Genomic DNA, 27,561 nt, shown 5'->3' on the forward strand with positions numbered 1-27,561 from the left:
CTCCACTCCTCTTCTCAGTCTGACTCCTCTCTCCACTCCTCTCCTCAGTCTGACTCCTCTCTCCACTCCGCTCCTCAGTCTGACTGCTCTCTCCACTCCTCTCCTCAGTCTGAACCCTCTCTCCACTCCTCTTCTCAGTCAGACTCCTCTCTCCACTCCTCTTCTCAGTCTCTCTCTCCACTCCTCTTCTCAGTCTGACTCCTCTCTCCACTCCTCTTTCAGTCTCTCTCTCCACTCCTCTTCTCAGTCTCTCTCTCCACTCCTCTCCTCAGTCTGACTCCTCTTTCCACACCTCTTCTCAGTCTCTCTCTCCACTCCTCTTCTCAGTCTGACTCCTCTCTCCACTCATCTTCTCAGTCTCTCTCTCCACTCCTCTTCTCAGTCTGACTCCTATTTCCACTCCTGTTCTCAGTCTGACTCCTCTTTCCACTCCTCTCCTCAGTCTGACTCCTCTCTCCACGCCTCTTCTCAGTCTCTCTCTCCACTCCTCTCCTCAGTCTGACTCCTCTCTCCACTCCTCTCCTCAGTCTGACTCCTCTCTCCACTCCTCTTCTCAGTCTGACTCCTCTCTCCACTCCTCTTCTCAGTCTGACTCCTCTCTCCACTCCTCTTCTCAGTCTGACTCCTCTCTCCACTCCTCTCCTCAGTCTGACTCCTCTCTCCACTCCTCTCCTCAGTCTGACTCCTCTCTCCACTCCTCTCCTCAGTCTGACTGCTCTCTCCACTCCTCTTCTCAGTCTCTCTCTCCACTCCTCTTCTCAGTCTGACTCCTCTCTCCACTCATCTTCTCAGTCTCTCTCTCCACTCCTCTTCTCAGTCTGACTCCTATTTCCACTCCTGTCCTCAGTCTGACTCCTCTCTCCACTCCTCTCTTCAGTCTGACTCCTCTCTCCACTCCTCTCCTCAGTCTGAACCCTCTCTCCACTCCTCTTCTCAGTCAGACTCCTCTCTCCACTCCTCTTCTCAGTCTCTCTCTCCACTCCTCTTCTCAGTCTGACTCCTCTCTCCACTCCTCTTTCAGTCTCTCTCTCCACTCCTCTTCTCAGTCTCTCTCTCCACTCCTCTTCTCAGTCTGACTCCTCTCTCCACTCCTCTTCTCAGTCTGACTCCTCTCTCCACTCCTCTCCTCAGTCTGACTCCTCTCTCCACTCCTCTCCTCAGTCTGACTCCTCTCTCCACTCCTCTCCTCAGTCTGACTGCTCTCTCCACTCCTCTCCTCAGTCTGAACCCTCTCTCCACTCCTCTTCTCAGTCAGACTCCTCTCTCCACTCCTCTTCTCAGTCTCTCTCTCCACTCCTCTTCTCAGTCTGACTCCTCTCTCCACTCCTCTTTCAGTCTCTCTCTCCACTCCTCTTCTCAGTCTCTCTCTCCACTCCTCTTCTCAGTCTGACTCCTCTCTCCACTCATCTCCTCAGTCTGACTCCTCTTTCCACACCTCTTCTCAGTCTCTCTCTCCACTCCTGTTCTCAGTCTGACTCCTATTTCCACTCCTGTTCTCAGTCTGACTCCTCTTTCCACTCCTCTCCTCAGTCTGACTCCTCTCTCCACACCTCTTCTCAGTCTCTCTCTCCACTCCTCTCCTCAGTCTGACTCCTCTCTCCACGCCTCTTCTCAGTCTCTCTCTCCACTCCTCTCCTCAGTCTGACTCCTCACTCCTCTCCTCCGGTTGGCTGATGCCCGTGTGGCAGCCATGACAGAGCGCCAGACACACTTGTTTAATCCTTGTCTTTCAGTCCTCCTCTCTGCCGATGGGGACAGACACGGAGAAAGAGAGATGGATGTGGGGATGAGAAGAGCTCAGGGGTCAGTCCCAGCATGGATCTCATTAAGACTACTCTGGCTTTACCGCCTGGGATGCACCTCTTCACTCCTCTCTCTGCCTCTCACAATCCTTCACCCCTCTGCACCCCTCTCTCTGTCTCTGTCTGCCTGTCTCAGTCCTCCACTCTGTTTCTCCTGTCATATCTCAGACATGGAGAGGGCTGCAGTACAGTACTCTACATGCCCTGTTATTCAGTGTCATCTTGTGAAACACAGCAGAGGATTTCCCTGTAGAAGATGAGATGGGAAGGTCATAGCTGGGACCCTGGGTCAACAGAGGATAGGATGTGCCGTCTCAGGATATAACAGAGTTTGTGTGTGTGTGTGTGTGTGTGTGTGTGTGTGTGTGTGTGTGTGTGTGTGTGTGTGTGTGTGTGTGTGTGTGTGTGTGTGTGTGTGTGTGTGTGTGTGTGTGTGTGGTTGAAAGGTCAGTGTGTTGGTTGGGGACTGTAGAGATTCTTATGATTTATCTGCCTGTAAAAAGCAGCTTACCATGCTTCCTAATTTGTCCTGGCCAAGTATTTGATACACTGCCGATTTTGCAGGTTTTCCTACATACAAAGCAGGTAGAGGTCTGTCATTTTTATCATAGGTACACTTCAACTGTGAGAGACGAAGGTCCGTATCGCCCAGAGACAGCCCCGAAACCTGAAGGATCTGGAGAAGGTCTGTATGGAGGAGTGGGACAAAATCCCTGCTGCTGTTGTGCAAACCTGGTCAAGAACTACAGGAAACGTATGATCTCTGTAATTGCAAACAAAGGTTTCTGTACCAAATATAAAGTTCTGCTTTTCTGATGCTTTTCTCTACACGTTTTGTAAGTAGGAAACTGCAAAATCGGCAGAGTATCAAATACTTGTTCTCCCCACTGTAGTTCAGACAGGGGACTCCAGTCCTGTGTTATTACGGCAGATGCTCAGACAGATTGGGAGAAGGCATTTATGGTGGTCATCCAGCAAGCAGATGAGTTGAGATTAGGCAGCAATCTGCATGTCTCTGTCGGGCCAGACTGGACACGTGTGTGTTTGTGTGTGTGGTCTAACTTTACTATCCTTTTGGGTTCCAAAATCCTCACAAGGACAGTAAAAAAGGGAACATTTGCGGACATTTCGCCAGTCCCCAAAGAAAAAAGCTTTTTTAGGCTTAGGAGTTAGGTTTAGGGTTAGGGTTACTGTTATGGTTTGAATTAAGGTTAGGGTTAGGGGTTATGATTAGGGTCAGGTTTAGTTTTAGGGTTATACAGTGCCTTGCGAAAGTATTCGGCCCCCTTGAACTTTGCGACCTTTTGCCACATTTCAGGCTTCAAACATAAAGATATAAAACTGTATTTTTTTGTGAAGAATCAACAACAAGTGGGACACAATCATGAAGTGGAACGACATTTATTGGATATTTCAAACTTTTTTCACAAATCAAAAACTGAAAAATTGGGCGTGCAAAATTATTCAGCCCCCTTAAGTTAATACTTTGTAGCGCCACCTTTTGCTGCGATTACAGCTGTAAGTCGCTTGGGGTATGTCTCTATCAGTTTTGCACATCGAGAGACTGAAAATTTTTCCCATTCCTCCTTGCAAAACAGCTCGAGCTCAGTGAGGTTGGATGGAGAGCATTTGTGAACAGCAGTTTTCAGTTCTTTCCACAGATTCTCGATTGGATTCGGGTCTGGACTTTGACTTGGCCATTCTAACACCTGGATATGTTTATTTTTGAATGTTTTGGATCATTGTCTTGTTGGAAGACAAATCTCCGTCCCAGTCTCAGGTCTTTTGCAGACTCCATCAGGTTTTCTTCCAGAATGGTCCTGTATTTGGCTCCATCCATCTTCCCATCAATTTTAACCATCTTCCCTGTCCCTGCTGAAGAAAAGCAGGCCCAAACCATGATGCTGCCACCACCATGTTTGACAGTGGGGATGGTGTGTTCAGGGTGATGAGCTGTGTTGCTTTTACGCCAAACATAACGTTTTGCATTGTTGCCAAAAAGTTCAATTTTGGTTTCATCTGACCAGAGCACCTTCTTCCACATGTTTGGTGTGTCTCCCAGGTGGCTTGTGGCAAACTTTAAACAACACTTTTTATGGATATCTTTAAGAAATGGCTTTCTTCTTGCCACTCTTCCATAAAGGCCAGATTTGTGCAATATACGACTGATTGTTGTCCTATGGACAGAGTCTCCCACCTCAGCTGTAGATCTCTGCAGTTCATCCGCGCTTTTAACGGACCTCTGAGACTATCACAGTGCAGGTGCATTTATACGGAGACTTGATTACACACAGGTGGATTGTATTTATCATCATTAGTCATTTAGGTCAACATGGGATCATTCAGAGATCCTCACTGAACTTCTGGAGAGAGTTTGCTGCACTGAAAGTAAAGGGGCTGAATAATTTTGCAGGCCCAATTTTTCAGCTTTTGATTTGTTAAAAAAGTTTGAAATATCCAATAAATGTCATTCCACTTCATGATTGTGTCCCACTTGTTGTTGATTCTTCACAAAAAAATACAGTTTTATATCTTTATGTTTGAAGCCTGAAATATGGCAAAAGGTCGCAAAGTTCAAGGGGGCCGAATACTTTCGCAAGGCACTGTATGTTTGAGGTTAAGGTTGGGGTTAGGGTTAGGGTTAGGTTACGTTTAGGGCTGGAGTTAGGGAAAATAATATTTTTTGGTCCCCACTTGGATAGTAAAACCAATGTGTTTGTGTGAGTGTGAGTGTGTGTGTGTGTGCATGTGTGTGTATGTCTGTGTGTGACCTGCTGTAGATAACAGCACCTATTTATGGACCTGGGCTAACCCCAGCAGTACAGACAGATACAGCGCTGACATATTCAATCTTTTGTTTTTTTATCAGGCCAACATATTCCTCAGTGGCTCGCCTGCTCTCTCCACCTCTCTTATCACATAATAACATTCCACACCGACTGTCCCTGTCTTCTGCCTTCATCCCTCCATACTTCTATCCTTTATCATTCAGCAGGAGAGAGAGGGGGAGAGAGTGTGAGAGAGAGAGTGTGAGTGAGAGGGAGAGAGGGAGATAGAGACATAGAGGTAGAGAGGAGCAGAGAGAGGTAGAAGTAGAGGGGGAGAGAGAGGGAGAAGTAGAGAGGGGGAGCGAGAGAGAGAGACAGAGAGATAGAGAGGGACAGAGAGACAGAGAGACAGAGAGAGAGAGAGAGGGAGAGAGGGTGAGATATTAAATTGAATTGAATTGAGAGAGACAGCAAGGGAGAGAGTGAGAGATATTAAATTGAATTGAGAGAGACAGAGAGAGAGAGAGGGTGGGAGAAAGAGAGAGAGAGACAGAGAGAGAGAGAGAGAGAGAGAGAGAGACCTTTTTAAAAGTCATCCCATTCTGAACTGTATCTAGAACAAACCCAAGACATCTGTTAAGTACCTGCATCATCTAGAACAAACCCAAGACATCTGTTTGAAACCTGCATCATCTAGAACAAACCCAAGACATCTGTTTGAAACCTGCATCATCTAGAACAAACCCAAGACATCTGTTTGGTACCTGTTTCATTTGCATTTTTAAAGGTTGGTCGGTGCCTCACCTTGTCCTATTTCTCTCTCCCTAAGTCTCTTCCCCTCTCTCCCTACGTCTCTTCCCCTCTCTCCCTACGTCTCTTCCCCTCTCTCCCTACGTCTCTTCCCCTCTCTCCCTGCGTCTCTTCCCCTCTCTCCCTGCGTCTCTTCCCCTCTCTCCCTGCGTCTCTTCCCCTCTCTCCCTACGTCTCTTCCCCTCTCTCCCTGCGTCTCTTCCCCTCTCTCCCTGTGTCTCTTCCCTTCTCTCCCTACGTCTCTTCCCCTCTCTCCCTACGTCTCGTCCCCTCTCTCCCTACGTCTCTTCCCCTCTCTCCCTGCGTCTCTTCCCCTCTCTCTTCCCCTCTCTCCCTGCGTCTCTTCCCCTCTCTCCCTACGTCTCTTCCCCTCTCTCCCTACGTCTCGTCCCCTCTCTCCCTGCGTCTCTTCCCCTCTCTCCCTGCGTCTCTTCCCCTCTCTCCCTACGTCTCTTCCCCTCTCTCCCTACGTCTCTTCCCCTCTCTCCCTACGTCTCTTCCCCTCTCTCCCTGCATCTCTTCCCCTCTCTCCCTGCGTCTCTTCCCCTCTCTCCCTACGTCTCTTCCCCTCTCTCCCTACGTCTCTTCCCCTCTCTCCCTGTGTCTCTTCCCCTCTCTCCCTACGTCTCTTCCCCTCTCTCCCTGCGTCTCTTCCCCTCTCTCCCTGCGTCTCTTCCCCTCTCTCCCTACGTCTCGTCCCCTCTCTCCCTGCGTCTCTCCCCTCTCTCCCTGCGTCTCTTCCCCTCTCTCCCTAAGTCTCTTCCCCTCTCTCCCTACGTCTCTTCCCCTCTCTCCCTACGTCTCTTCCCCTCTCTCCCTGCGTCTCTTCCCCTCTCTCCCTACGTCTCGTCCCCTCTCTCCCTACGTCTCGTCCCCTCTCTCCCTACGTCTCTTCCCCTCTCTCCCTACGTCTCTTCCCCTCTCTCCCTGCGTCTCTTCCCCTCTCTCCCTACGTCTCGTCCCCTCTCTCCCTACGTCTCTTCCCCTCTCTCCCTGCGTCTCTTCCCCTCTCTCCCTACGTCTCGTCCCCTCTCTCCCTGCGTCTCTTCCCCTCTCTCCCTGCGTCTCTTCCCCTCTCTCCCTAAGTCTCTTCCCCTCTCTCCCTACGTCTCTTCCCCTCTCTCCCTACGTCTCTTCCCCTCTCTCCCTGCGTCTCTTCCCCTCTCTCCCTACGTCTCGTCCCCTCTCTCCCTACGTCTCGTCCCCTCTCTCCCTACGTCTCTTCCCCTCTCTCCCTACGTCTCTTCCCCTCTCTCCCTGCGTCTCTTCCCCTCTCTCCCTACGTCTCGTCCCCTCTCTCCCTACGTCTCGTCCCCTCTCTCCCTACGTCTCTTCCCCTCTCTCCCTGCGTCTCTTCCCCTCTCTCCCTACGTCTCGTCCCCTCTCTCCCTACGTCTCTTCCCCTCTCTCCCTACGTCTCTTCCCCTATCTCCCTGCGTCTCTTCCCCTCTCTCCCTACGTCTCTTCCCCTCTCTCCCCCGCGTCTCTTCCCCTCTCTCCCTACGTCTCGTCCCCTCTCTCCCTACGTCTCGTCCCCTCTCTCCCTACGTCTCTTCCCCTCTCTCCCTACGTCTCTTCCCCTCTCTCCCTGCGTCTCTTCCCCTCTCTCCCTACGTCTCTTCCCCTCTCTCCCTACGCCTCGTCCCCTCTCTCCCTACGTCTCGTCCCCTCTCTCCCTACGTCTCTTCCACTCTCTCCCTACGTCTCTTCCCCTCTCTCCCTGCGTCTCTTCCCCTCTCTCCCTACATCTCTTCCACTCTCTCCCTACGTCTCTTCCCCTCTCTCCCTACGTCTCTTCCCCTCCCTCCCTACGTCTCTTCCCCTCTCTCCCTACATCTCTTCCACTCTCTCCCTACGTCTCTTCCCCTCTCTCCCTACATCTCTTCCCCTCTCTCCCTACGTCTCTTCCCCTCTCTCCCTACATCTCTTCCCCTCTCTCCCTCCGGACCATAAACACCTCCAACCACACGCACTTAGACTAAACACACACACTTACACGCACATCAGAATGATTTAGTCATATCCGACACTCAATTAAAAGTACATATGTGTATCTGGAGCAGTGCTGCACACGAGCATCTCTCCACCTGAAGAGATAATTAACATTTTCCTGGGGATCCTATTGGCCCAGCTGCATCTTGTCACACTTACATAATACACATGGATTTCCACCGCAAATGTAATCAGCGAAGTGAATGGGGCTAGCACTGCTCTTACATGAGGTTCACTATGATTTATGAACCAGCTCATTGACCCAGTTAATGTTGAATAGAGAGAAAAGTGGGACTGGGAAGGCATCCCTCTCTTATCTGCAGTGGTGAGATGCATGCAGAGGAGCAGGCCTGGGGTCAGTCTGTGGAAGCTTGTCAGGCAGCATTAGATTATCAAAAGCAGAGCACTAAGATACCCTGTAGGCACCAACTAACAGAGGCCTTTTCTGTCTTTCAGCTAATAACTGAAAATGTAAGACAGAAAGAAAAGCCATAATGAAATCTGGTGCACCCTTTCAGCCAGTGTACTGCAAATACAAAGGCAAGGCCAGCTCATATATCCATGAGTAGGGCAGCAGTGTGTATTCATTGGATAATATTGAATATAAGGGACGTGTTTGGAGAGCTAAGCTCAGTCAATGTACTGGTACTGGTCTGGCCAATCTGGCTCATATTAATAATGCAGCCAGGGACTCCCCAGCCTCCCCTCCTCCCCTCCTCCCCTCTTCCCTCTCTTCCCTCTTCTGCAGCAGTTGAGAGTGGTGGTGGTGTTGAGTGGTGGTGTTGAGTGAGTGGAGCCCAGTGTGGTGTCCAGAGCTCAGCCGTGCTCCTCGACCCAGCAGACACTGACTTCAATTTGTTTCAGAGCTGCAAATCAAGTATCTCACCGGGGTCCTGCTCAACCACTCATGAGAGAGGGAGGTAGAGGTGGGCGAGAGGAGGGAGGGGGGGCAGAGGTGGGCTCAATACGGGGTAAGAGGGGGGCAGAGGTTGATCGAAGGCAGAGGTGGGCATGGAGGATATCACAAATAAACCACTGATTTTACAAGGATTCAGATTAGAATGTGACTTAAAATGAGTGCTAATGCGATTGGCAGAAAGGTTAGAAGCCCAGTAGGGATGGAAGGTGCTGATAACCATGATCACTGCTGTAAGCCCCTGCAGTTGGATTTAGTAGACCCCAAACCACCTCTCAGCCCCCTGCTCCTCCTATAAGACCTGGCTCTAGGTAGCACCCAGAGAATGGAGAAAGCCTGGACTCCATCATATCAGTGTTCCTATTCTTTCCTCTCTCTGGCCTTTCCTTATCCTGTCTTCTGCTGAACTTATAACCCCTGACCCCTCACCTCTGAGCCACTAAAGCATTCAAAACCTAAGTTAAACCCTCCTTGACCACCCAAGCCTGGGAGAGAGAGAGTCAGGGAGAGAAAGAGAGAGAGTGGGAGAGTTGAAACAGCAAGAGGGGAAAAAAGGATAATCTGGAGACTTCATACATTTTTCATGAATTTTCATTTAGGCTGGGAGAGGCCTCTTACAGCGATCGATAGATCAAGCTGCTGTCACACTGTTAGCACCTGGGGGCTTCTGGGAAGGGAGGGGCCAAGGGAGGGGCCCATGGGAGGGGAGGGGACAGGATCAGAGGAGGCCGGTTGGCCCCGGCAACCAACCCCCACCCCATCCCCGCGATTCACGCAGTCCATTTCCCTAACACCCCCTCCCATCCCTACATCTCTATCACCACTAGTCAACATTATCACTACAGCTATCACCACCAGTCAACATTATCACTACAGCTATCACCACTAGTCAACGTTATCACCCCAGAAACAATGAGAAATGTGCAGCCCCGAGTTCCCACAGTCTATATTCCTTACACCCACAAAACCCATCATAACTCACCCCAGAATGAAACCACACACAATTGGAACAGTCCACACTGATTTAACTATCCATTTCCATGATGTATCATCATTTCCCCTTTCCAAGATGGATGGCCTCTATTTTCATAACAATGCCTAAAAAGTGCTGTGTATTGATCAGCTGGGGGAGCAGACTTCATGAAATGCTCCTCTCACTTAAGCTGCCGGTCAGTCCAGCCAATCCCCCTACGGCCCCAGTCCAATACTGTTTCACTACTAATGACCTGAAACCTGGCAGGCCAACTCACTCTTTCCTGCCCTATGTACAACAAGTGGAAGAAGGGTCCAAAATAAATGAATCAAATGTGTTACTAAAACACAGGCTAGGTCTGGGTTTGTAAAGGCAGGGTGCAGAACAAACACAGACATATTCCACAGGGTTAACTGAAGGAACTGTCGGTCCTGTAACCTTCCCCAGAGTCACCAGAGTTTTTGTGGCCGCTGGGGCCTTTGTGAGACTCTTCAAAGGTAAGCTGATCTTTGGGTCAGGTGCAGCCTCCATTCCAGTGTCTTCCAGCACAGCAGTGCACAGCACAGCCCTGGAAGCCCGTGTCAAATGTCAATTGGGAGCTTTCATCTGTGACTGTCGCTCCACCCTCCACCCTCCACCCTCCAACCCACTATTCCTCTGCAATAGCTCTGCCCTGACATCATCCAGCTCCCTGTAGTATGACAGTTGGACAAGTCCAACTCAAATGGCTGCCAGGATCCCTCACTAACCTCAAACACCATGATCCCTCCCCTGGGCTTGAACGTCTATCCACACAATTATGTCTACTCACTCAAAATACAACACAATGCTGTGTAATCATCTCTTCAGAATACATGCCAAAAAACAATGAAAGCACAGATCAAATATTCCCTTGAAAGTATACATCACCCGCTCTTAGTTTGTGTTTAATGTAGGCTATGACATAGAGGACCTCACCCGCTCTTAGTTTGTGTTTAATGTAGGCTATGACATAGAGGACCTCACCCGCTCTTAGTTTGTGTTTAATGTAGGCTATGACATAGAGGACCTCACCCGCTCTTAGTTTGTGTTTAATGTAGGCTATGACATAGAGGACCTCACCCGCTCTTAGTTTGTGTTTAATGTAGGCTATGACATAGAGGACCTCACCCGCTCTTAGTTTGTGTTTAATGTAGGCTATGACATAGAGGACCTCACCCGCTCTTAGTTTGTGTTTAATGTAGGCTATGACATAGAGGACCTCACCCGCTCTTAGTTTGTGTTTAATGTAGGCTATGACATAGAGGACCTCACCCGCTCTTAGTTTGTGTTTAATGTAGGCTATGACATAGAGGACCTCACCGCTCTTAGTTTGTGTTTAATGTAGGCTATGACATAGAGGACCTCACCCGCTCTTAGTTTGGGTTTAATGTAGGCTATGACATAGAGGACCTCACCAGCTCTTAGTTTGGGTTTAATGTAGGCTATGACATAGAGGACCTCACCCGCTCTTAGTTTGTGTTTAATGTAGGCTATGACATAGAGGACCTCACCCGCTCTTAGTTTGTGTTTAATGTAGGCTATGACATAGAGGACCTCACCCGCTCTTAGTTTGTGTTTAATGTAGGCTATGACATAGAGGACCTCTCCACCTCTTAGTTTGTGTTTAATGTAGGCTATGACATAGAGGACCTCTCCAGCTCTTAATTTGGGTTCAATGTAGGCTATGACATAGAGGACCTCTCCACCTCTTAGTTTGTGTTTAATGTAGGCTATGACATAGAGGACCTCTCCAGCTCTTAGTTTGGGTTTAATGTAGGCTATGACATAGAGGACCTCTCCAGCTCTTACTTTGGGTTTAATGTAGGCTATGACATAGAGGACCTCACCCGCTCATAGTTTGTGTTTAATGTAGGCTATGACATAGAGGACCTCTCCAGCTCTTAGTTTGTGTTTAATGTAGGCTATGACATAGAGGACCTCTCCAGCTCTTAGTTTGTGTTTAATGTAGGCTATGACATAGAGGACCTCTCCAGCTCTTAGTTTGTGTTTAATGTAGGCTATGACATAGAGGACCTCTCCAGCTCTTAGTTTGGGTTTAATGTAGGCTGTGACATAGAGGACCTCTCCAGCTCTTACTTTGGGTTTAATGTAGGCTATGACATAGAGGACCTCTCCAGCTCTTAGTTTGTGTTTAATGTAGGCTATGACATAGAGGACCTCTCCAGCTCTTAGTTTGGGTTTAATGTAGGCTATGACATAGAGGACCTCTCCAGCTCTTACTTTGGGTTTAATGTAGGCTGTGACATAGAGGACCTCTCCAGCTCTTACTTTGGGTTTAATGTAGGCTATGACATAGAGGACCTCACCCGCTCTTAGTTTGTGTTTAATGTAGGCTATGACATAGAGGACCTCTCCACCTCTTAGTTTGTGTTTAATGTAGGCTATGACATAGAGGACCTCTCCAGCTCTTACTTTGGGTTTAATGTAGGCTGTGACATAGAGGACCTCTCCAGCTCTTACTTTGGGTTTAATGTAGGCTATGACATAGAGGACCTCTCCACCTCTTAGTTTGTGTTTAATGTAGGCTATGACATAGAGGACCTCTCCAGCTCTTAGTTTGGGTTTAATGTAGGCTATGACATAGAGGACCTCTCCAGCTCTTACTTTGGGTTTAATGTAGGCTATGACATAGAGGACCTCACCCGCTCTTAGTTTGTGTTTAATGTAGGCTATGACATAGAGGACCTCTCCAGCTCTTAGTTTGTGTTTAATGTAGGCTATGACATAGAGGACCTCTCCAGCTCTTAGTTTGTGTTTAATGTAGGCTATGACATAGAGGACCTCTCCAGCTCTTAGTTTGTGTTTAATGTAGGCTATGACATAGAGGACCTCACCGCTCTTAGTTTGTGTTTAATGTAGGCTATGACATAGAGGACCTCACCCGCTCTTAGTTTGTGTTTAATGTAGGCTATGACATAGAGGACCTCACCGCTCTTAGTTTGTGTTTAATGTAGGCTATGACATAGAGGACCTCACCCGCTCTTAGTTTGGGTTTAATGTAGGCTATGACATAGAGGACCTCACCAGCTCTTAGTTTGGGTTTAATGTAGGCTATGACATAGAGGACCTCACCCGCTCTTAGTTTGTGTTTAATGTAGGCTATGACATAGAGGACCTCACCCGCTCTTAGTTTGTGTTTAATGTAGGCTATGACATAGAGGACCTCACCCGCTCTTAGTTTGTGTTTAATGTAGGCTATGACATAGAGGACCTCTCCACCTCTTAGTTTGTGTTTAATGTAGGCTATGACATAGAGGACCTCTCCAGCTCTTACTTTGGGTTCAATGTAGGCTATGACATAGAGGACCTCTCCACCTCTTAGTTTGTGTTTAATGTAGGCTATGACATAGAGGACCTCTCCAGCTCTTAGTTTGTGTTTAATGTAGGCTATGACATAGAGGACCTCTCCAGCTCTTACTTTGGGTTTAATGTAGGCTATGACATAGAGGACCTCACCCGCTCTTAGTTTGTGTTTAATGTAGGCTATGACATAGAGGACCTCTCCAGCTCTTAGTTTGTGTTTAATGTAGGCTATGACATAGAGGACCTCTCCAGCTCTTAGTTTGTGTTTAATGTAGGCTATGACATAGAGGACCTCTCCAGCTCTTAGTTTGTGTTTAATGTAGGCTATGACATAGAGGACCTCTCCAGCTCTTAGTTTGGGTTTAATGTAGGCTGTGACATAGAGGACCTCTCCAGCTCTTACTTTGGGTTTAATGTAGGCTATGACATAGAGGACCTCTCCAGCTCTTAGTTTGTGTTTAATGTAGGCTATGACATAGAGGACCTCTCCAGCTCTTAGTTTGGGTTTAATGTAGGCTATGACATAGAGGACCTCTCCAGCTCTTACTTTGGGTTTAATGTAGGCTGTGACATAGAGGACCTCTCCAGCTCTTACTTTGGGTTTAATGTAGGCTATGACATAGAGGACCTCACCCGCTCTTAGTTTGTGTTTAATGTAGGCTATGACATAGAGGACCTCTCCACCTCTTAGTTTGTGTTTAATGTAGGCTATGACATAGAGGACCTCTCCAGCTCTTACTTTGGGTTTAATGTAGGCTGTGACATAGAGGACCTCTCCAGCTCTTACTTTGGGTTTAATGTAGGCTATGACATAGAGGACCTCTCCACCTCTTAGTTTGTGTTTAATGTAGGCTATGACATAGAGGACCTCTCCAGCTCTTAGTTTGGGTTTAATGTAGGCTATGACATAGAGGACCTCTCCAGCTCTTACTTTGGGTTTAATGTAGGCTATGACATAGAGGACCTCACCCGCTCTTAGTTTGTGTTTAATGTAGGCTATGACATAGAGGACCTCTCCAGCTCTTAGTTTGTGTTTAATGTAGGCTATGACATAGAGGACCTCTCCAGCTCTTAGTTTGTGTTTAATGTAGGCTATGACATAGAGGACCTCTCCAGCTCTTAGTTTGTGTTTAATGTAGGCTATGACATAGAGGACCTCTCCAGCTCTTAGTTTGGGTTTAATGTAGGCTGTGACATAGAGGACCTCTCCAGCTCTTACTTTGGGTTTAATGTAGGCTATGACATAGAGGACCTCTCCAGCTCTTACTTTGGGTTTAATGTAGGCTATGACATAGAGGACCTCACCCGCTCTTAGTTTGTGTTTAATGTAGGCTATGACATAGAGGACCTCTCCAGCTCTTAGTTTGTGTTTAATGTAGGCTATGACATAGAGGACCTCTCCAGCTCTTAGTTTGTGTTTAATGTAGGCTATGACATAGAGGACCTCTCCAGCTCTTAGTTTGTGTTTAATGTAGGCTATGACATAGAGGACCTCTCCAGCTCTTAGTTTGGGTTTAATGTAGGCTGTGACATAGAGAACCTCTCCAGCTCTTACTTTGGGTTTAATGTAGGCTATGACATAGAGGACCTCTCCAGCTCTTAGTTTGTGTTTAATGTAGGCTATGACATAGAGGACCTCTCCAGCTCTTAGTTTGTGTTTAATGTAGGCTATGACATAGAGGACCTCTCCAGCTCTTACTTTGGATTTAATGTAGGCTATGACATAGAGGACCTCTCCAGCTCTTACTTTGGGTTTAATGTAGGCTATGACATAGAGGACCTCTCCAGCTCTTAGTTTGGGTTTAATGTAGGCTATGACATAGAGGACCTCACCCGCTCTTAGTTTGGGTTTAATGTAGGCTATGACATAGAGGACCTCTCCAGCTCTTACTTGGGGTTTAATGTAGTCTATGACATAGAGGACCTCTCCAGCTCTTTCAGTCACTCAGAAAGAGCATGACTTCTAAAGCAGGACACAATAAACACTAGCATGTCATGTGATTAGGGAGTCTATTCTTAAGCAATAAGGCCTGAGGGGTTGTGGTGTATGGCCAATATACCACAGTTAAGGGCTGTTCTTATGCACGATGCAATGCGGAATGCTAGGATACAGCCCTTAGCCTGGCCCCCCAGAGAGCAAGGCTGATGTTGTTACATATTCCTAACCAAATGTGTTTTTTGATCGTTTTTTTGCGTTGTTTGTAACTGATTTTGGAACTTATTTTGTACATAATGTTGCTGCTACCGTCTCTTATGACCAAAAATAACTTCTGGACATCAGAACTGCGATTACTCACCACGGACTGGCAGAATCCTTTTTTTCCTTTAACAAGTCCAACTAGCCCGACGTGAATGATATACTGCTTCCCGGGAACAGGCCCAGATCCCCGTGAAGAGAAGGCAGAGAAAAAGGGGCCATAGGGCAGGCTGCCTTCTGAGAATTTGTAGGCAATAAAATAAAATAAACACTTCCTTCCATTCTGCTAGCAAACGTGCAATCTTTGGAAAATAAAATCAATGACCTACGCGGAAGATTAAACTACCAAAGGGACATTCAAAACTGTAATATCTCATGCTGTGATCACGCTCTCCGCAGCCGATGTGAGTCTGACCTTTAAACAGGTCAACATTCACAAGACCACAGGGCCAGACAGATTACCAGGATGTGCACTATGAGCATTTGCTGACCAACTGCGAGCATGCACTAACATTTTCAACCTCTCCCTGTCCGAGTCTGTAATACCAACATGTTTCAAGCAGACCACCATAGTCCCCTGTGCTCAAGAACTAAGGTAATCTGTCTAAATGACTCCCGACCCGTAGCACTCACGTCTGTAGCCATGAAGTGCCTTGAAAGGCTGGTCATGATTCACATCAACACCATTGTCCCAGAAACCCTAGACTCACTCCAATTTGCATACCGCCCTAACAGATCCACAGATGATGGAATCTTTATTGCACTCCACACTGCCCTATCCCACCTGGACAAAAGGAACACCTATGTGAGAATGCTATTCGTTGACTACAGCTCAGCGCTCAACACCATAGTGCCCTCAAAGCTCATCAATAAGCTAAAGGACCCTGGGACTAAACACCTCCCTCTGCAACTGGATCCTGGACTTCCTGACAGGCCACCCCCAGATGGTAAGGGTAGGTAACAACAAATCTGCCACACTGATCCTCAACACGGGGGCCCCTCAAGGGTGCGTGCTCAGTCCCCTCCTGTACTCCCTGTTCACTCATGACTGCATGGCCTGGCCGGACTCCAACACCATCATTAAGTTTGCAGATGACACAACAGTAGTAGGTCTGATCACCGACAATGACGACATATGGCCATGTGGTGCCAGGTCAACAACCTCTCCCTCAACGTGATCAGGACAAATGAGATGACTATGGACTACAGGAAAAAGCAGACCAAGCACACCCCCATTCTCATTGACGGGGCTGTAGTGGAGCAGATTGAGAGCCAAGTTCTTTGGTGTCCACATCACCAACAAACTAACATGGTTCAAGCATACTCTACTCGCCTCTCCCGCCTCTCCCGCCTCTCCTTCCAGTTCTCTGCTGCCAATGACTGGAACGAACTACAAAAATCTCTGAAACTGGAAACACTTATCTCCCTCACTAGCTTTAAGCACCAACTGTCAGAGCAGCTCACAGATTACTGCACCTGTACATAGCCCACCTATAATTTTGCCCAAACAACTACCTCTTTCCCAACTGTATTTAATATTTTTTTTATTTTTTTATTTGCTCCTTTGCACCCCATTATTTTTATTTCTACTTTGCACATTCTTCCATTGCAAAACTACCATTCCAGTGTTTTACTTGCTATATTGTATTTACTTTGCCATCATGGCCTTTTTTGCCTTTACCAACCCTTCTCACCTCATTTGCTCACATTGTATATAGACTTGTTTATACTGTATTATTGACTGTATGTTTGTTTTACTCCATGTGTAACTCTGTGTCGTTTTATCTGTCGAACTGCTTTGCTTTATCTTGGCCAGGTCGCAATTGTAAATGAGAACTTGTTCTCAATTTGCCTACCTGGTTAAATAAAGGTAAAATAAATAAAATAAATAAAATACCAATACAGCCATGAAGAGGGCACAACAAAACCTTTTCCCCCTGAGGAGACTGAAAGGATGGCTATTTGCATTGCCCCCCCCCCCCGCCCCTCTACTCTTTTAATTAAACCGCTGCTACGCTCTGTGTTATCATCTATGCATAGTCACTTAATAACTCTAACAACATGTTCATATTACCTCGACTAACCGGTGCCTCGCACATTGACTCTGTACCGGTACCCCCCAGTATATACTCTTGCTATTGTTATTTTACTGCTGATCTTTAATTACTTGTTACTTTTATTTAATATTCTTTATTTAAAAAAACTTTTTTTTCACATTTTACCCCTTTTTCTCCCCAATTTCGTGGTATCCAATTGTTAGTAGTTACTATCTTGTCTCATCGCTACAACTCCCGTACGGGCTCGGGAGAGACGAAGGTCGAAAGCCATGCGTCCTCTGAAACGCAACCCAACCAAGCCTCACTGCTTCTTAACACAGCTCACATCCAACCCGGAAGCCAGCCGCACCAATGTGTCAGAGGAAACACTGTGCACCTGGCGACCTGGTTAACGCGCACTGCGCCCGGCCCGCCACAGGAGTCGCTAGTGCGCGATGAGACAAGGATATCCCTACCGGCCAAACACTCCCCAACCTGGACGACGCTAGGCCAATTGTGCGTCGACCCACGGACCTCCCGGCCCTATTTATTATTCTTATTGTTTTTTTTATTTATTAAACTTCATTGTTGGTTAGGGAATCGTAAGTAAGCATTCCACTGTAAGGTCTACACCTGTTGTATTCGAAGCATGTGACAAATACAATTTGACTTGATTTGGTATACTGGCCAAGTATCACAAACCCCCGAGGTGCCTTATTGCTATTACGAACTGGTTACCAACATAATTAGAGCAGTACAAATACATATTTTGTCATACCCATCGTATATGGTTTGATATACTGTACTACGCCTTTCAGCCAATCAGGATTCAGGGCTCGAACCACCCAGTTTATAATGTCTATTAAAAGTTCTCTGATTGAATTCCCTTTCAGAACAAACACAGTGAAATTACCTGTAGTTCACGAAGATTCAAATTGTATTTTAAATAATGGCATTAAAACTTCTTGTGGACTTGGTCCCTGTGGCGGGATCAAATCAGCGGAAATTTTAGAGCGCCACCTATAGTTTTCGATAAAACTCAAACTTTCATTAAAACACACATGCAAGGTACTGAATTAAAGCTACACTCGTTGTGAATCTAGCCACCAAGTCAGATTTGTAAAATGCTTTTCGGCGAAAGCATGAGAAGCTATTATCTGATAGCATGCACCCCCCAGAATACCAGACCTTTACCTAAACAACAGATTTTGCGGTAGCCGGCGATACCCAAAACGCAGAAATAAAATATAAAACATTCATTACCTTTGACGAGCTTCTTTCTTGGCACTCCTATATTTCCCATAAACATCACAATTGGGTCTTTTTCCCGATTAAATCCGTCATTGTATAGGCAAAATGTTGTTTTCTGAAGACCGGTCTGAGCCAGGAATACTCCCTTTTACAAGACGCAACGTCACTTTTTAAAATTACAAAAGTTGCCTATAAACTTTTACAAATCACTTCAAACTACTTTTCTAAACCAACTCTAGGTATTAATAAACGTTAATAATCTATAAAATCTATCACGGGGCGATCTGTATTCGATAGCAGCAAGTCTTGAAATCATCGTCCATGTTTTCAAGTTCACAACATCCTGGGGCGAGCTCCAAGAATAAAGGATAAAGCAGGCAGAAAATGACAGTACTGGCGACATCATCTGGAAGCTGTAGGCATTGTAATGGGGGCCTCGTTTTTTGCCTGTCGCCTTAGACAATACATTGACTGGCGGATTAATATTTTTTTTGTGTTTTTGGTGACCAGTTTTTCGAGGGATCTTTACTCCTAAACACGTTCTGTTATAGCCACAGACACGATTTAACCAGTTTTAGAGACTTCAGAGTGTTTTCTATACACACATACTTATCATATGCATATACTATATTCCTGGCATGAGTAGCAGGACTTTCAAATGTTGCACGATTTTTAACAAAAAGCTGCGAAAATTCGCATCATCCATAAGAGGTTTTAACCTCTGATGTTGGAAGAACCACAATGTCCAACAAAAATATGTTTCATGTCTCGGCCTGTCTTGAGGCTTTAAACGTAATTCCTTCTGGAGAGCAAAGGACAAACAACCCGTTGAGTCTGCCGTTTTCATCAGTAAGTTTGGTATGGAAAATCATTCAACCCATATAAACATGGAGAGCAACATAAAGAACCTAAGAGGACGACTGAGCAAAATATGAACACGTAATGTATGTAATTGTTGACTTACATGCTACTTCCAGGGATGCATTGCGGCTGACAGCTTCTCCCAGGTAGTTGCGGGCGACGCAGACGTAGGAGCCCTCATCCGGTTTTGAGCGTCGTCCGTGGACGATGCGTAGGAAAAAGAGGGAGCCGCTGGGAAGGAGCATGCGGTGAGACCGCGGGTCGTCTTTGTCCGTTTCTACCCGCTCCCCGTCCTTGTACCACTCCACCGTGGGGCTGGGCCGCCCCTCCGCCTTGCAGTTGAGGGTGGCGGGCTCCCCCTTGGACACGATTAGGTCAGAGGGGTGCTCTACGATTCGCGGTGGGGAGTCCTCCTGGCGCAGACGGGATCCTGGGAAGAGAAGAGGAGAATAAGAGGAGATGACGAACAGTACAACATGAACAGTGGATGCTTTTAACATCTCAGTGTTTTCCTCAAATTAGATTTCTTAATTCTAGCATTCTCAAATCTCTCATAAAAACATCACTTATAGGCAGGAAGAGACTATTGAAGGTGGTCCTATTAGTATCCATTCAACTAGTATAGCCATAGGTTATTCTGCTTGCTTGTTCTGTCTTTCCACCTCATCAGGTGATAGTAGGACAGGGCTTCAACCACCAGTCCAACCACCAGTCAATCCACCAGTCCAACCACCACTCCATCCACCAGTCCAACCACCAGTCCATCCACCAGTCCAACCACCAGTCCATCCACCAGTCCATCCACCAGTCCAACCACTAGTTCACCCTAGTCCAACCACCAGTCCAACCACCAGTTCACCCCAGTCCAACCACCAGTTCACCCCAGTCCAACCACCAGTTCCCCCCAGTTCAACCACCAGTTCACCCCAGTCCAACCACCAGTTCAACCACCAGTTCACCAGGCGTGGAGACAGCATACATCTGAAATCCAGCTACACACACACATGCATGCGTGCACACACAATCACACACACACAAACATTCACTCATAGGTGAGAGAAGAGGGGGCATTGTGGACACAGGCACAAACAAAATAATATCGGCCAACCCACTGTCAGAGGTCTGTCTCTGTGTAACGTGACTGTTCAGAAGGTTGGGTCTGGGGCCAGTGCTGGATCTGGTAAAATGCTAATCCTTTGTTATTCAGGACATGGACTGTTCCTTTTAAGTGGAGCTACCACTGGGCCAGCCAGGGTCTTTATAGTGGAGCTACCACTGGGCCAGCCAGGGTCTTTATAGTGGAGCTACCACTGGGCCAGCCAGGGTCTTTATAGTGGCGCTACCACTGGGCCAGCCAGGGTCTTTATAGTGGAGCTACCACTGGGCCAGCCAGGGTCTTTATAGTGGAGCTACCACTGGGCCAGCCAGGGTCTTTATAGTGGCGCTACCACTGGGCCAGCCAGGGTCTTTATAGTGAAGCTACCACTGGGCCAGCCAGGGTCTTTATAGTGGAGCTACCACTGGGCCAGCCAGGGTCTTTATAGTGGAGCTACCACTGGGCCAGCCAGGGTCTTTATAGTGGAGCTACCACTGGGCCAGCCAGGGTCATTATAGTGGAGCTACCACTGGGCCAGCCAGGGTCTTTATAGTGGAGCTACCACAGGGCCAGCCAGGGTCTTTATAGTGGAGCTACCACTGGGCCAGCCAGGGTCTTTATAGCGGAGCTACCACTGGGCCAGCCAGGGTCTTTATAGTGGAGCTACCACTGGGCCAGCCAGAGTCTTAATGGTGGAGCTACCACTGGGCCAGCCAGGGTCTTTATAGTGGAGCTACCACTGGGCCAGCCAGGGTCTTTATAGTGGAGCTACCACAGGGCCAGCCAGGGTCTTTATAGTGGAGCTACCACTGGGCCAGCCAGGGTCTTTATAGTGGAGCTACCACTGGGCCAGGAATGTGAGTCTGGCAGCTATGATAATGCTGCCCCAGCCCATTCCCAGTGCCATGTGTATCTCTCTGTGACCAAGTCTTAACCCTGCAGATAAGATGCCAGAGGCCACATTTACATCACTGAGGCCCCGCAAAAGCTCCAGAGAAAAGAGTTTGATCAACCACTGAACCGTCACACATGCAGGCCTGGAGCAGAACGAACAGGGCTTTACTCTGCCAACTACTTACTTAGTATTTTCCTCTGAATGTCATCTAATGCCCACAAACAAAAATGGTTGATCAATAAATAAACTGTTGATCAATAAATAAACTGTTGATCAATAAATAGAGTATGTATTGTTGTGACACACAGTCAACGAAACATGCAACCTAATACACTGCTTAATAGTCTTGGAGCAGGAGAAAGGATGGCGATAGGCATTAAGACTGCAGTGCCAGGTGTGTGTTTGTACAAGGCTGTGCCCTTCCCTGGGGCAGTAGTTAAGGTGTGAGTGGGTGAGTTACTGTATAGAGGAGCAGTGTACTGTCCACACAGCCCTTCGTGCTTCCCTGCCTGCCTACCATTGTCAAGGCTAACTGCAGTATGGGACTCAGAAATACAGTAGTCAAAGCAGCATAGTAGATGTGTAGTTCTTTGTTCAGCTGGGTGTCCCACCTCGTACCTGTATACCCTGGGGAGGGGACACACTGTATCCCAGCCTGGTCCACTGTTACAAGGACACACTGTACCCCAGCCTGGTTCACTGGTAAAAGGACACACTGTACCCCAGCCTGGTCCCCTGTTAAAAGGACACACTGTACCCCAGCCTGGTCCCCTGTTAAAAGGACACACTAGGGGAGAAACCTAACAGTCAGCAACAAAACACTTCAAAAACCTGAGTGTGTGTTCCTCTTAGCATGGGTCAGGCAGATCAGACAGTGGTGCACTGACCCCAGAACAGGGCCATTGTCTGTTCCTCTCTTACCTAATTTGGGCTAATTCCCTCCATTTCACTGTCATTGATTAGCGATCAGGCCTGGTGTCCAGGGCCTAAGTGGGGCCACAGACAGGGGCTTGTAAGGGAGGGGGTGGGGAAGCACAATCAACTCATGGTGTCCATCTTCCATTGATCTAATCTCCATGGCTTTGTGTAGCTGCTCCCCTATACATCTGCTGTTGGATGTGAAACGAGTAAATCCATGTGGCCAGCCATTTTGCTTTTTCTATTCAGTAATGAAACTACTCTCCCCTGCTTCTCTGTCCCTGGCTTTCCCCACCTCCATTAGCAGTGTTAGGGAAGGTAAACACCAACTCAGTCTAGCCTTGCAGCCAGTGTCTCTGAAGGTGTTGGAGTGTACGGGTTCATGTTAGTATTGTGGTGCTAAGTGAGTTAATGAATGAGGTACTGATTTACATGATGACATATATAAATGGTGGGTTGAGATAAGGACTTGGAGACCCTCTCTCCCCCAGATGGAGTGCCAACAACACATTCATTCCTATCTCATTGGAGCATCTGCTTCCCCCACATTCCACTGGGCCCACAGTAGCTCTACACCCAAACCAACGTCCAGGCGCCACGCCAAAACTGTGGGGACTCGATTAGATTTATATCAGTCTGATTTATTTTAATCTAATTTATTTTCCAATCTAGTACCTTCTAATCAGTTAAACCTTAAGTCTCTGTCTGCTATCCTGTATCCTGTGGACATTTACCAAGCAGATGCATCCACTATTGTCCTTTCCCTGCCAGGCAAACCAGAGCTGTGTAGATGGAAGGAGAGAGTGGCAAATGTGACTGGTCAGACTGACCTTCCTGTCCAGCAGAGGGATGGCTATGCTAATATATATTTATACAGTAGTTAAGCTGAAAATACAATGAATCCATCCGTCTACATGTAAATGAAACGGATGGATGGGAAAATTGCAAAAGATTTAACACCTGTGAAATGAAGCCATATGAAACAGCTGAGTAACCGCAATGAACACCCGCACACACACACACACACACACACACACACACACACACACACACACACACACACACACACACACACACACACACACACACACACACACACACACACAGAGTGGTGTCCCCCAGCGCCACAGTCCCCTTGCTCCCCTCCTCCCTGTGCAATACCCCCAGCCCCAGCTAGATCCAGAGACAGAGAGGATCAAAGTGAAAGGCTAATGCATCTTCCCATCAGCCACCAGGCCATACAGCTCACCAGCCTCCCGACTCACAGGAGAGAAAGTCAATTTGCTGCTTCCTATTGGTTCCCCCTTCTCACTCCTTTTACGGTAAATGGGCTTTCTGTTGCCTTCTTAATGTGATCATTGGTGCTGTGCAATCAAGTGCTCTCTGAGCTGAGGCGAGTGCACTTCACAGGGTCTCAGGGCACATGTTCCAATCAAATACCTGTCTTTCCCCTGCTCTGCAATAACACCGCCATTACTTTACACCAGCAGCGCGCCATGGTGCGCTGGGTGGAGCAGCCGGTCATCCACTCCTCAACTAAAGCACAGACCAGGCAGCAAACAGACAAGCACAGAGGAGAGAGAGCAAGAGGGGAGGATATGAGGGATGACTGCACCCACTGACTCCTCTTCTGTCTTTTAACTGCAGGGGTTTGACCCAGATTGGAAACATTTCTCAGACGTTGTTGCAGTGGTCTAAATGCATCTGCTATCTTTGTCTTAATCCTGTGGCTTAGATCTAGCAGGGCCTTTCTTCACCATAGATGTGTTAGCAAAACATAAATTGACTGCCAGGAAGTCATAAACCGAATCATTAAAACAAATCCCAGAAAACACATTGACACATAAAAACCTCCAACACACTGACATTTGTTATGAGAAGTTTTTACATCTTCCTTTAGGAGCCAGAATGTTATCGCGGTTTGGCCAAAGCCTGACTATAAACATCTGTTTAAACCCTCTTAAGGATCAGACCATTTTTTTCCATTTTCGCCTAAAATTACATACCCAAACCTAACTGCCTGTAGCTCAGGACCTGAAGCAAGGACATGCATATTCTTAATATCATTTGAAAGGACACACTTTGAAGTTTGTGGAAATGTAAAAGTCATGTAGGAGAATATATAATACAAAGAAAAAACAACCTTTTTTGTATTTTTCTGTACCATCATCTTTGAAATGAAAGAGAAAGGCCATAATGTATTATTCCAGCCCAGGCACATTTTAGATTTTGGCCACTAGATGACAGCAGTGTATGTGCAAAGTTTTAGACTGATCCAAAGAACCATTGTATTTCTGTTCAATCTTTTGTATCAAGACGGCCCAAACTTGCCTAATTGTTTTTTTAATAACTTTTCAAGTTCAAAACTGTGCTCTCTCCTCAAACAATAGCATTGTATTATTTCACTGTAATAGCTACTTTAAATTGGACAGTGCAATTAGATTAACAAGAATTTAAGCTTTCTGCCAATATCAGATATGTCTATGTCCTGGGAAATTTTCTTGTTAATCGATCTTGTAGAGGTTAACTACATGTGTACGTGAGCGCATCTCTCTATCTCCTTCTCTCTCACTGCCTAGGAAAGAGCAGGCTATATCAGCCACAGGTGGCCTCTGCCACCTTAATTAGGGAGGACGGGCTCATATGTAGTAATGGCTGGAACAGTTCATGAAATGGTATCCAACATGTCAAACATGGTTTCCATGTGTTTGATGCCATTCCATTGACTCCATTCCAGCCATTATTACGAGCCGTTCTCCCCTCAGCAGGTTACATCAGCAGCATATCTACCCCACACAGTGACCACACAAGAAGCAGGTCTCTTTATATCATCTTCAGCACATATTTATTCATATGTAGACCAGAAGGTTGGGCCTTTGATCATCTTGTTGTAATTATTTTTATTAGCTCCCAGGAGAAATCCCCAGCCCACCAACCAAATCAATAGCCACATCAGTCTCCTCCAGGGCAGGTAGGAAGGGCTCCCCAAAGAGACATCAGTTATTCTGCCAACAGACAGGAGCGCGTGCAGATCACAGGTATCCAAGGGCAACCTCGGACCCAAGAGTTCCAGTGTTCCAGTCACTGAAGCTCCATAAACCACCAACTAGTAACCCTGGCCGAGACTACATCCGCTATGGGGTTAGGACAGAAGATGTGTGACACATTTAGAATGAGGCATCCATTCTACATGAGATGTTAGCTGAATGCGAATGAATATAACATTATTTACAGTAAATAAAAAAGTATTTATTAAATATTGATTGTCTAATCTTGGTTGTCTACTCTGTCCATCTCTCCCTACTCTCCCTGTACCTCATTCATTATTTTTCCCTCACTGTCCTGCCAGTGTCCTGTCCCTGGTGTGTAGGGTGACAGGGCCATATCTGTCATGTCATCAGAGGGGGATGTGAGCGGGCGGTGGGGGGAAACTAGAGGTGGCGATGGGATGATGTTACTGGCTGCCTCATGCCTCTGTGCTGACCTGCCGAGTCACCCTGCACATGGCCCCCTCAGCCCCCTCCGCTAGCCAGATTCATCTTCTTAAGGGGAGCTGTCAACGGCGTCACACCACACTGGCCCTAACACAGTCTCCCAGACACTAGGGCTTTGACAGTACCTGTATCGTAATATTTTTTTCCATGGTAAAAACGAAAACATAAAGCAGACCAATCTCTTTGGTCCTTTAAAAACCTGCTGTATGTAAAATATTGCGTGCTATAGCTTGGAAGATATTAAATGTGACTCTGGATGAGAACATAATGATGTTTGTTCCCAGCAATAGGGCTTTTTCCTAAAAAGTTAAATCCGCTTTGTAGTTTGTTTCCTTGCCATGATACTAACGAGTATCGTGATACTGGTATCGTCCTGGCTCTACCTGACACAGCTCATCTATAGGAGACATCCATACATAACACAGCAGCTCATCTCAAAGAACACAACAACCTGTTATCTCCTCTGGAATCTGGCCTATCCCACAGATTCTAATGAACCCCTGCAGACAGGAATGCGACCACATCCTTTCACTGCAGCAGTATAAACAGAGAGACATGAAGAGGGAGAGGAAGAGGGAGAGGAAGAGAGAGAAAAAGAGAGAAAGAGAGCTGACTCGCTGCCAGTGAGCTCACAGGTGCAAAGCAGATTCCATCACCATCCACTGCAGCAAAGGTAGGGAGGCAGGCAGGAAGAGAGGTAGGCAGGCGGGAAGAGAAGTAGGCAGGCAGGAAGAAGAGAGGTAGGCAGGCAGGAAGAGAGGTAGGCAGGCAGAAAGAGAGGTAGGCAGGCAGGAAGAGAGGGAGGCAGGCAGGAAGAGAGGGAGGCAGGCAGGGAGAGAGGTAGGCAGGCAGGAAGAGAGGTAGGCAGGCGGGAAGAGAGGGAGGCAGGCAGGAAGAGAGGGAGGCAGGCAGGAAGAGAGGGAGGCAGGCAGGAAGAGAGGGAGGCAGGCAGGAAGAGAGGGAGGCAGGCAGGAAGAGAGGTAGGCAGGCGGGAAGAGAAGTAGGCAGGCAGGAAGAGAGGGAGGCAGGCAGGAAGAGAGGGAGGCAGGCAGGAAGAGAAGTAGGCAGGCAGGAAGAGAGGGAGGCAGGCAGGAAGAGAGGGAGGCAGGCAGGAAGAGAGGGAGGCAGGCAGGAAGAGAGGGAGGCAGGCAGGAAGAGAGGGAGGCAGGCAGGAAGAGAAGTAGGCAGGCAGGAAGAGAGGTAGGCAGGCAGGAAGAGAGGTAGGCAGGCAGGAAGAGAGGTAGGCAGGCAGGAAGAGAGGTAGGCAGGCGGGAAGAGAGGTAGGCAGGCGGGAAGAGAGGGAGGCAGGCAGGAAGAGAGGTAGGCAGGCAGGAAGAGAGGGAGGCAGGCAGGAAGAGAGGGAGGCAGGCAGGAAGAGAAGTAGGCAGGCAGGAAGAGAGGTAGGCAGGCAGGAAGAGAGGTAGGCAGGCAGGAAGAGAGGGAGGCAGGGAGGAAGAGAGGTAGGCAGGCGGGAAGAGAAGTAGGCAGGCAGGAAGAGAGGGAGGCAGGCAGGAAGAGAGGGAGGCAGGCAGGAAGAGAGGGAGGCAGGCAGGAAGAGAAGTAGACAGGCAGGAAGAGAGGGAGGCAGGCAGGAAGAGAGGGAGGCAGGCAGGGAGAGAGGGAGGCAGGCAGGGAGAGAGGGAGGCAGGCAGGAAGAGAGGTAGGCAGGCAGGGAGGTAGGCAGCCAGAGACCCAAGCTGGGCCCTGTTCAAGAGACACACGCTGGGCGCTGTTCAAGAGACACACGCTGGGCCCTGTTCCACTCGTGCTCTGCACTCTGCCTGAGCCCGTTATTGTTAGGATCTGTACACTGAAAGCACACACTAGACTGTCAGGGTAATTCCAGGAGCTGCCCCAAACCTTCCACCGCAGTAGACATGCTCTCTCTGCCTGTAACAATGATCAGACTGCACTGCACTCTGACTTAGTATTTTGATCAGCAGTGTCTTATTGACTTTGTATCTGTGTATTTGTCCTTCTCCTCACCTGCAGTTAGAGTGTATACATAGATGCGTGTGGGAAAGAGAATATCAGATTCTACAGCAATGGGCCAGGCTGATTCACATACCCTGCATTTCATGTGGTTACTCCTCGCTCCCTCCCTCTCTTCCCCTTTCCCTCTCTCTGCCTCGCTCTCTCTCTCTCTTCCCCTTTCCCTCGCTCTCCAAAATCATCCATCTCTCTTTCCCTTCTTTCTTGTTCCACAG

General features: G+C 47.7%; 1 protein-coding gene across 6 annotated transcripts in view; it reads right to left on the minus strand.

Annotated features, from left to right (window-relative positions):
* The window catches only part of robo2 (roundabout, axon guidance receptor, homolog 2 (Drosophila)), a 375,041-nt gene that overhangs the window by 336,170 nt on the left and 11,310 nt on the right, over nt 1-27,561 (minus strand). For all 6 annotated transcript variants that reach the window (XM_031791154.1, XM_031791152.1, XM_031791149.1 and 3 more), the window contains exon 2: nt 19,055-19,381. In XM_031791154.1, coding sequence (XP_031647014.1) covers nt 19,055-19,381 — 327 coding nt within the window. The remainder of the gene's footprint in view (nt 1-19,054; nt 19,382-27,561) is intronic.

This window comes from Oncorhynchus kisutch, linkage group LG15, assembly GCF_002021735.2.
Source record: "Oncorhynchus kisutch isolate 150728-3 linkage group LG15, Okis_V2, whole genome shotgun sequence".
Taxonomy (NCBI): Eukaryota; Metazoa; Chordata; class Actinopteri; order Salmoniformes; family Salmonidae; genus Oncorhynchus; species Oncorhynchus kisutch.